This window comes from Chaetura pelagica, unplaced genomic scaffold, assembly GCF_000747805.2.
Source record: "Chaetura pelagica isolate M959 unplaced genomic scaffold, ChaPel_1.0 scaffold235, whole genome shotgun sequence".
NCBI classification, from domain to species: Eukaryota; Metazoa; Chordata; class Aves; order Apodiformes; family Apodidae; genus Chaetura; species Chaetura pelagica.
Window position 1 is genome coordinate 16,215 of NW_009953215.1, and position 10,808 is coordinate 27,022.

Genomic DNA, 10,808 nt, shown 5'->3' on the forward strand with positions numbered 1-10,808 from the left:
GCTTTGAACTTCAAAGAACTATTTTTGTTCTGAACAGCATTTTTGAAAACTGTGTCAGTCCCCCAGAAGGCTGCATGAGTCTATATTTGGCACAATACCAGTAATATAATCAAACATGAAGTTCTGTATTCAGCAATAGTTTTTAACTACTTCTTTTAGCTACTTTTAGCAACTTTAACTAAACCTTTTTTTTTCAACCTTGCTCTTTCTTTCTCAAGAGACTTGGAGCACATAATTTTTTTTTTATTGCTGTCCATGAATAAATTGCTTCCAGTTTTGTAGCCTGTTCAATAAAAATACAAAATATAAATTAGAAGTTGAAAAAAAAAAAAGCAAGAGTGGACCTTTCATTCTGAGGGATTGACCTGGGGTTTCTCAAATAATTTACTTTTAGGAAATAATTCTGGATTTCTTTATTCTTTCTTTCATTTTTTTTCTCTGTATTCAGATGGAAGATGTCATAGCCCGCATGCAAGATGAGAAAAATGGGATTCCTATTCGTACAGTCAAAAGTTTTCTTTCCAAGATCCCCAGTGTCTTTTCTGGTAAGAGTCAAAGTGAATTTTATACTATTTAAAATTTCTGCTCCACCATGCATTTATATGTGCATATGTACCTTTTTGTGCTACCAATGCATATGTAGTTCATCTGAAATACATGTCATTGTTGAACCTACTTTTTCTGTATTCTGGTCAGCTCTGTAAACAATTGCATTTTTTGTAATGGAGATAGTAATACTTACATAGAAAGTATTTACAGAAGTTTGTACTGTCCAGAACAGCAAGAATTCTCTACTTTAATTTTTAACCTTAGTAGTATTTTTGCTACTGAATAAGTCTGGCACAAAGAAGGAAAGAGCCTTAAGAGTGAGCAAAATGCCTTCATTTTAGAAACCACTTGTACAAAAATTAACATCTGAAAAATGGACCTTTATTTCCCATAAGTTAGTACAGCATGACATTCTATTAAATTATCTGTAAAATTTGTTATTCTTTGCCTCGCTTTGTGTGCTATGGTTTTCAAATTAGAGAGACTATGGTTATTCGTATAGCAGGTGATATTTTTTACCAAAATGTTGGGGATTTTTTACTGGAATAGACTTCACACTTTAAAAAGTTATGTTAGAATATATATGCAGTAGTACCCAGTGATCAGTGATGATACAATGATTTTTGTATGCAACCTGAGGCATTATCAACTGCAAAGGGAAAGAAAAAGCATAGGAGAGTTGTTGTTTTTTTTTCTATTCATAAATTTTCTCCCTCAAATACCAGGACAGTAGTTTTTCTATATATGGCTTAAAAAAAACCCATCTGAACAGCTCAACTGTCGTTTTAGTTTAACTAATCTGCTTTTTTATCCTGGACAGAATGTGAACTCTTCAAAGTTTTGTGTTGAGAGTAGCAGGTTTCCTTCAAAGCTAGGCGTTTTTGTGTATATAGCAAAAAGCCCTCAGCTTACACTCAAAACTATTGATTGCTTGGAAACACGGGAGTACTGTTGTCTAAGGAGTGTGATGATAATGATGCAAATGTAAGTGCTCAGACTTACTTTAAAGTATAAAGTAGTGGTTGATAGCTTATCGATACCTGTTATTACCCACAAAAGCATCCATATGAAAATGATCAAATAATGAACAAATGCTCTCCAGTTAAAAAACCCCAAACAAAGCAGTCTATATGCCCATGTGTATATCTCTGTGTGCTTATGCATGAAAGCCTGTGTTATACCCAGCCATCTGTCCATGATTATGTCCCATAATAACTGAAACTGTGATATTTTGTTTGCAAGGAAAAGCAGAATGGGTAGGTCTACCACAGTTGTCATGCTCTTAGCAGACCCGTAAGAGTCCTTTAAATAACTTGCAAAAATTAGTGATGTCTTTAAATTGTCTGTAGGAATGGGGTCTTATAGGCTAACATTTTAATTATGTTATAAAAGCAAGAGAGCTAATTCTGTTTACTTTTATTTCATAGTATTGCTTCCAAAAACATGAAGTGAAAAACTAGTTGAAAAATTAGTCACTTTTTGATGTAGGCTTACTGACTATTTCTAAGGCAAATTCTGTCTGGAGAATGGTATCTGAATTTAACCCTTTAATAAAATATTGTACTTATAATAAATAGGATGATGTGATTATATAACCTCATTTATTGTCATTCCTTAAATGTAAAACAGCCACACAGAGAAACATTTCAAATACAAATGGTTCTCTGTGGGCTGTATACATTGCTGTGTTTCAGAAAACCACAAAGAAAAATCATGGTAAATTAGAGTTGTGAGATTTTAAGGAAGGGATTAATTATATTGCTTTATATTTCATATATTCACAGAGAGCAAATATGTTCCTTGGTGTTGATATTTTTACACTTGTTTTTGTAAGCACGCTGCTTGAATTCAAACACACCATTTTTGTTAAATTTCTTTCTTGAAATCTAACAAAAATAAATCACTTTGTTGTTTTTTCTGGATCAATGTATGCCTAAAATGAGTTTGCAAGCTATTTAATGAAACATAATACAAACCTGTAGACGTGTGCTATTTACTATTCATGTTTGTATCAACATGTAAGAGGGTCTCAGACTGACTTTATGCACCAAATTTATCTATGGTGTAAATTCACTAGAGCTGGTGAATTGCCAACTGATTTGGATAATAGCATTCCAGTCACCTATGAGCAGGAGATGAAATGGATTGTGAAAAATCCCAACAATCCTTGACTGAGCTATAGTACCTCATATATGCAGAGGTAAAATCTCTGAAATCAAAGGGGTAAAACCAAAGCTATTAGCAGCTATCCTGAATCTATGCCTCGTTCCTTGGTGCAGAGATGTTTTTCCTAGCTATTTACCATTAATGATACTAATTTGAATTATTTTGATAAAGAATTCTATATAAAATTGTATCTAGTTTTATGCAAATAACTATTAGCAAATAACATACATAAATAAAAATACATTTATGCAAATAACTATTAATATATTGCAAAGTCGTAGAATCATAGAATGGTTTGGGTTGGAAGGGACTTTTAAGATCATCTAGTTCCAACCTCACTGCATGTGTAGGGACATGTAACCTAAATCTACCCTCTTCCACCTTAAAGCCATTACCACTTGTCCTCTCACTACACACCCTTGTAAAAAGTCCCTCCCCCAGCTTTCCTGTAGGCCCCTTCAGGTGCTGGAAGGTCACTATGAGGTCTTCATGGAGTCTTCTCGTCTCCGGGCTGAACAGCCCCAGCTCTCTCAGCCTGTCTTTGTAGGAGAGGTGCTCCAGCCCTCTCATCATTTTTGTGGCCCTTCTCTGGACTCGCTCCAGGAGCTCTATGCCCTTCTTGTGTCAATGGCTCCAGAACTGGACACAGTACTCCAGATGGGGTCTCACAAGAGTGGAGTAAATGGGCAGAATCACCTCCCTCGACCTTCTGGCCATGCTTCTCTTGATGCAGCCCAGGACATGGTTGGCTTTCTGGGCTGCAAGCACACATTGCTGGCCCATGTTGAGCTTTTCATCAACCAACAAGACCAGGTCTTTTCTTCTCAAGGCTGTTCTCAATCCATTCTCTGTCCAGCCTGTATTGTGCTTGGCGTTGCCCCAACCCATGTGCAGGACATTGCACTGAGCCTTGTAGAACTTCATGAGGTTGGCAGGGGCCTCTCAAGACTGTCAAGGTCCCTCTGGCTCACATCTCTTCTCTCCAGTGTGTCAACCACACCACATAGTTTGGTGTCATCAGCAGACTTGTTGAGGTGGCACTCAATTCCACTGTCCATTTTGCTAACTGTCCATTTTGTTAAACAGCACCGGTCCCAATACTGACCCCTGAGGAACCCCACTCATCACTGGTCTCCATCTGAACATCAAGCCATTGATCACTACTCTCTGAGTGTGACTGTCCAGTCAGTTCCTTATCCACTGAGTGGTCCATCTATCAAATCCATATCCTTCCAATTTTGAGACCAAAATTATGTGGGACAGTATTGGACCCTTTTTTCATAAGTCCAGGTAGATGGCATCAGTTGCTCTTCCCTTGTCCACTGACACTATGATAAAAGGCCACTAAATTTGTCAGGCATATTTTGCCCTTGGTGAAGCCTTGTTGGTTACCACCAACCTCCTCCACATTTTCCATCAGCCGTAGCAGAGCCTTCAGGAGGATCTGCTCCATGATCTTGCTTGGCACAGAGGTGAGACTGACTGGCATGTAGTTCCCTGTGTCTTCTTTCCTTCCCTTTTTGAAAATGAGGGTTTCATTTCCCCTTTTCCAGTCAGTGGGAACTTCACCAAACTGCCATGACTTTTCAAATATGATGGAAAGCAGTGTTGCAACTTCATCCAGCTCTCTTAGGAGTCGCAGGTGGATTTTGTCTGGTCCCATGGACTGGTGCACTTTCAGGTTCTTTAGATGGTCTTGAACCTGCTCTTCTCCTGCAGTGGGCAGATCTTCCTTTTCCCACTCTCTGCCTTTGCATTCTGTTGCTTGGACTGTGTGGCCAAAGCCTTTGCCAGTATAGACTTAGGCAAAAAAGTTCTTCAGTACTTCAGCCTTCTCCATATCCTGCATGACGAGGTCTCCCGTTTCCTTCTGCAGAGAGCTCACATTTCCCCTGTTCTGTCTCTTATCACTGATGTACCTGTATAAACCCTTCTTATTATCCGTGATGTCCCTGGCCAGTTTTAACTTTGTCTGGGCTTTAGCTTTCATAACCAGATCCCTGGCTTCTTGGAAAACTTGTTTGTATTTCTCCCAGGCTACCTGTCCCTGCTTTCATCCTCTGAAGACTTTCTGTTTTCATCTAAGATAATTTCCAGGAGCTCTTTTTTCATCCATGCAGGTCTCCTGACATTCTTGCCTGCCTTCCTCTTTTGTGGGGTGCATTGCTCCTGGTCTCAGAGGAGGTAGGAGTCATCACACCACGTCTCAGTGATGCCAATAATGTCATAGCCCTACAGGTTTGCCCATATTTGCAGCTCCTCTTGCCTGTTTCCCATGCTGCATGCATTTTCTTAGAGGCATTTAAGTTGAGCCCTCATTGAAGTTGCCTCATTACCTGGGATTCCATTATCCTTCATTTCAGGTATTCTTCTGCTGGCCTGTGATCCATCTTGAAGCTCAGGGCATCTCTTACCTGTGGTCTAGAAAGCCAAAGCCCTGGCCGTGACACCACTGTTGTAACCATTTATCGATTTTCCCAATGCGATTTGCCCTTTCAAGTCCAATCTCCTTGACCAGAAGGATTGATGAGAAGACTATCTGTGCTCCCAAGTCCTTCACTGCTGCTCCCAGGGCTCTGTAATCTTTCTTCATGATCTTCAGATTGCTCCTTGCTATATCACTGGAACCCACATGAAACAGCAGGAGTGGATAGCAGTCAGTGGAATGTACAAGTTTGGGTAGCCTTTCATTGATGTCCCTTATGTGAACCCCTAGCAAGCAACAGACCTCTCTAGAGTAAGGGTCTGGTCAGCAAATGGGTGCCTCTGTACCTCTTAGATGAGAGTCTCCCAGCACTATCACCCATCATTTCCCCTTGTTTGCGCTTGTCTGCACTTATACTGTGAGCCAGTCTTTAACAGAAGTGATGGGGCTTATTATACATACAAATAAACAATATCTGGAGAGAGAAAAATACATCCTTGTCTAATTCTAAATGGGATTCAGCATAAAAGAATCTGTGGCTTTGGGATCTTAATACTCTGAGTTTTCCGTGTGCTGTCTGCAGACATGCAACCTGTTGGGCTTGTTAGTGAACATCTGTGGTGTATTTTAGTATGTCATGACAAGCAAGAATAAATATAAAACAATTCAGAATTATTCTGTACTGTAGCTTGTTTGGTCTGATGAGCGAATAGTTTCATTGCACTCAAAGCTTATTTTATACCAAGATCTGCATCATTCACTGTTCCAGAACAGATATTTACAGTCTCCATGCCCAGCTATTCATTTTTATTTGAGTCAAATGCTACATGTGGCTTTTTCAGCATAATTCCATGCTGACTCATAATGACACTATCTCCTTGCCTTCTGGGGCAATTGTAGCAGTTTACTGTATGCATATTAAAATTAAAGCACAAAATGTTTTTTGTAAAAGACCCTAGGCGTTAAGAGTCTTGCGGAACTACATCATCCAGCTAGTGCTTCTGAGGGAAAGCACCATTAGGTCTTTGAACAGAGAGAACACAGAATCATAGAATCATTAAGGTTGGAAGGGACCTCAAAGATCATCAAGTTCCAACCCCACTGCCATGAGCAGGGAACCCTACCACTAAATTAGGTTGCACAAGATCTCATCTAACCTGGCCTTAAAAACCATCAAGGATGGGGCATCAACAACCTCCCTGGGCAACACATTTCAGTTCCTCACCACCCTTACAGGGAATAATTTCTTCCAGATGTCTAACCTAAACCTCCCTTCTCTCAGTTTAAAGCCATTACCCCTTGTTCCATCACTATATTCTCTGATGAAAAGCCTCTCTCCATCTTTCCTGTAGGCCCCTTTCAAGTACTGGAAGGCTGCTATAGGGTCTCCCCAGATCCTTCTCTTCTCTAGGCTGAACAGCCCCAACTCCCTCAGCCTGTCTTCATAGCACAGGAGCTCCAGGCCTTTGATCATCTTGGTGGCCCTTCTCTGGATCCTCTTCAACAGCTCCATGTCTTTCTTGTGCTGAGGGCACCAGAACTGTACACAGTACTCCAGGTACAGTCTCACCAGAGCAGAAAGGCAGAATCCCCTCCCTGGCCCTGCTGGCCACATTTCTTTTGGTGCAGCCCAGGATGCAGTTGCTCTCTGGGCTCCAGCACACACTGATGGCTCATGTTGAGCTTCTCATCAACTACCACCCCCAAGTCCTTCTCCTCAGGACTGCTCTCCAGCCATTCTCCCCCCAGCCTGCATTTGTGCCTGGGCTTGTGCCAACCCAGGTGCAGGACCTTGCACTTGGCTTTGTTGAACTTCATGAGGTTGGCACTGGCCCAGCTCTCCAGCCTGTCAGGGTCCCTCGGGATGGCATCCCTTCCTTCTTGAGTGTCAACTACACCACACAGCTTGGTATCATCTGCACACTTGCTGAAGATACACTCAATCCCACTGTCCATATCTCCAACAAAGATGTTAAACAGCACTGGTCCCAATACTGACCCCTGAGGGACACTACTCTTCACCTGCCTCCATTTAGACATTGCGCCATTCACCACAACTCTCTGGGTGCAGCCATCCAGCCAATCTCTTATCCACTGAGAGGTCCATCTGTCAAATCCATGTCTTGTCAGTTTGGAGACCAGGACGTCATGTGGGACAGTGTCAACCACCTGGCACAAATCCAGGTAGTTAATGTCAGTTTCTCTGCCACAATCCACTGATCTCTGTAGCCTTGTTGTAGAAGGCCACTAGATTGGTCAGGCATGACTTTCCCTTAGGAAGCCATGTTGGCTGTCACCAATCACGTCTTTATTTTCCATGTGCCTTAGCAGACTTTCCAGGAGGATCTGTTCCATGATCTTTCCAGGCACAGAGGTGAGACTGACCAGCCAGTACTTCCCTTGGTTTTTCTTTTTCCCCTTTTTAAAAATTGGGACTATGTTCCCTTTTTTTCCAATTAGCGGGAACCTCACCAGACTGCCATGACCTCTCAAATATGATGGACAGAGGCTTAGCAATTTAATCCGCCAGCTCCCTCAGGACCCATGGGTGAATCCTATCAGGTCCCATAGATTTATGCACCTTCAGGTTCATTAGATGGTCACGAAGCTGCTCCACACCTACGGTGGGGGGTAATTCCTTCTCCCAGTCTCTGCGTTCACCTTCTGTGGCCTTTGTGTTGAGGTTGGAGCACTTGCCAGAGAAGACTGAAGTGAAGAAGTCGTTGAGGACCTCAGTCTTCTCAATATCCTGTGTTGCTGCCTCGCTTGTTTCCTTCAGGAGAGGGCCTACACTACACAAGGACATCCTTGGATGTCCTTTTCTCCCCAGCATATCTAAATAAGCTTTTCTTATTGTTCTTAACATCCCTGGCAAGACTGAATTCTAGCAGGGATTTGGCTCTCCTAACCTAGCTGCTCGGACAACCTCTCTGTAATCCTCGCAGGATACCGTCCTAGCTTCCACCCCCTGTACGCTTCCTTCTTAAGTTTGAGCTTTTCTAGGAGTTGCTTACTCATCCACACTGGCCTCCTGGTGTTTCTACATGACTTCCTCTTACTTAGGATGCAATGTTCTTGGGCCTGGAGAAGGTGATCCTTAAATATCAGTCAGCTTTCATGGGCCCTTCTACCCTCTAGGATGTTATCGCAAGACACTCTCTTGAGCAGAACCCTGAGGAGGCTGAAATCTGCCTTTCTGAAGTCAAAGGTAGTAAGCTTGCTGTGAGCCCTCCTTGCTGCCCTAAGGATCTTGAACTCCACCACTTCATGGTCACTACAACCTAGGCTTCCCTTGAGCTTAACATCCCTCACCAGCCCTTCCTCATTGGTGAGGGGAAGATCTACCATAGCACCTCTCTTTGTTGGTTCCTCGATTCCTTGGAAAAGGAGGTTATCATCCATGCACTCTAGGAACCTCCTGGATTGTTTGCGTTTAGCAGAATTGTTCTTCCAACAGACGTCAGGGTGGTTGAAGTCTCCCATACATACATACAGTGTGCTGTAGCAGGTGGTCTTTGTAGTGATGGTTCACCTCAAGCTGAGTCACACACAATCTTACTTGCAAGCAGGCTCAGACTGAATGCAACAAATAGGTGAATTTGCATGGATATCTTTGCAGAATATAGACTGGTATACTATGTACCCTAGTATACTAATGGCTGAAACTAGATTTGCTGGATTATATTTTAGTTCCTTCACTGGTCACTGTTAATGGAAATTCTGCTGGAAATTGTAGTATTGCTTTAGTCTTGACTGCTTAAGCATCATTGTTCAAGTAATAGCTTCCTGTCTTTGAGAATGGAACAATCTGTTTTTATTATGAACAGCGTAGTCTATGGCCATTCACTTTGTAATCTTGAGTGTGAAAATCACACTGGAGGCTGTGCTTTAAAAAGTGCATTGTTCTGAAAATGTACCCTCTAGCAGAGCCTGAACTGTCTTTGAACTGAACTGATTATGTGTCAAAAGAACTGGAAGTTTCTTGAAAGGAGGGTTGAGTCACTTTTCTCAGTAACTTTAAGCATGGCTACATATCTGGGCTTCTAAAGCTGGTCTAGAAGGTGATGCTGAAGTAGTTTCCTACGTGCTTCTTGGGAAATGTGACTGTTTAATGCCAGAATTTCAGTTACTCCCATCTGTAGACCTAAGTCACTTTCTGGGATTAATGCTGATGACTACAGTCATGGGTACTCAGTTTTCAGAAGGCACACCTTTAAAACGGGGTTTGATGGCTGACTCGACTGCAGTCATGCAGGACCCCTGTAAGCCTAGTCTGTGCTCTGAAGGTGATGTCATAACAATGTTATTCATCAGATATATATTGTGGCTTTGATTTGAAAGTATAATGGCTCCAAAGAAAAAAGCAATAGGCAGGAAGGTTTGCTCTTACTATGTGATTATGCATTTTGATGAACAAAATAAGGCCTTGCTTTTGTTGCCTCAATGGTTTTAAAATGTTTTGGAGGAGTGAAGAAGATAGTTTATATAGACATCTGTCAACAGTAATAATTGCCGGCAGGTTGTTATATGCACTCTTTACTAACACTGATTAGAGGATTAGGAAAAAAAAAGGCAATTTGCCCAGGACATGGCTTACCATTAGGCCTGGAAATGGACGGAAAAAAGCTTGCTTGAAATGATGAATGTAGGGAGTCTGACATATGAATCATAGGGATGAGAAGGAACTCTAAAATATCATTTTTATTTTAACTTATGAGAGACAGCAAGTAAATGCCAAAGTTTTGCTGTTTTCATTCAAGCAGAAGGAAGCATTCAGACTTTACAGATAAGACACTGGATTTGTTTTGAGAGTTTTTGTGTAGTGGATGAGTGGGTTGATTGGTCATTATTAGTAGTGAAAGATTCATAAGCTATTTGTAATGTGGATATTTCATTAAGACAGATGTAGCAGTACAGTGGTGTCTAACGGTCCTTATGGAATATCAGTCTGATGATTTATAGGACTTAAAAGTTATAGTACTTGGATATGCTGGGTGGTAAGTGTGATGGGGAAAAAAAATGGAATAAAATCTTTGGAGAATGTGCCAGTTGAGCGGTGTGTAAGCATGAATGAGGGACACTGTTTGCTGTTTTTATTGAAGGAGCAGGGAGAACTGTGAGAAAATGTAATTTCAATTAAAGAGTACATGCAGAGACAGAATAAAAAGTATTCAAGGAAAGCATGTTCATACTAGTTGTTCCTGGCTGTTTCTGATGCAGGGCTCAGTAACTTGGAAAGTAGTCACAGCTTGAACCAACAGTAATAGGAGGAGATCCATAGAAAGGTGTTTTTTAACATCTTAAGAGTTAAAGAGAAACTTCAAAAGATTAATTCAGTTATCCCAGGAAAAGATAATCCATGTGAAATCTTAACTTTTTTCTCATTCCTAGATGTGAATCTGATATTATGGCTTTTCCATATAGAGATTGCATTTTTACATTTTTTTAGAAATTTTATTGCCATCGTATGCCATTATTATTAATCTTTTTTCCATATCTTAGAAAATGTTTATTTCTCTTCTATCAAGGAAATTGGTAAGATAATTAGATGCTGCACTTTGATTAGTGAATGTATTCACGTAATTATTAATTACCAATCTTTATTCAAGTAGTAGTATGCTTGGTAAAAACAGGGAATGTATGTGTTTAAACATTACAAAATCCTGCT

At 41.0% G+C, this 10,808-nt stretch overlaps 1 protein-coding gene across 2 annotated transcripts in view; it reads left to right on the forward strand.

The window, feature by feature from the left end:
* Positions 1-448: 448 nt before the first annotated feature.
* The window catches only part of RGS7 (regulator of G-protein signaling 7), a 147,987-nt gene continuing 137,627 nt past the window's right edge, over positions 449-10,808 (forward strand). For both annotated transcript variants that reach the window (XM_009997572.1, XM_009997573.1), the window contains exon 1: positions 449-545. In XM_009997572.1, coding sequence (XP_009995874.1) covers positions 449-545 — 97 coding nt within the window. The remainder of the gene's footprint in view (positions 546-10,808) is intronic.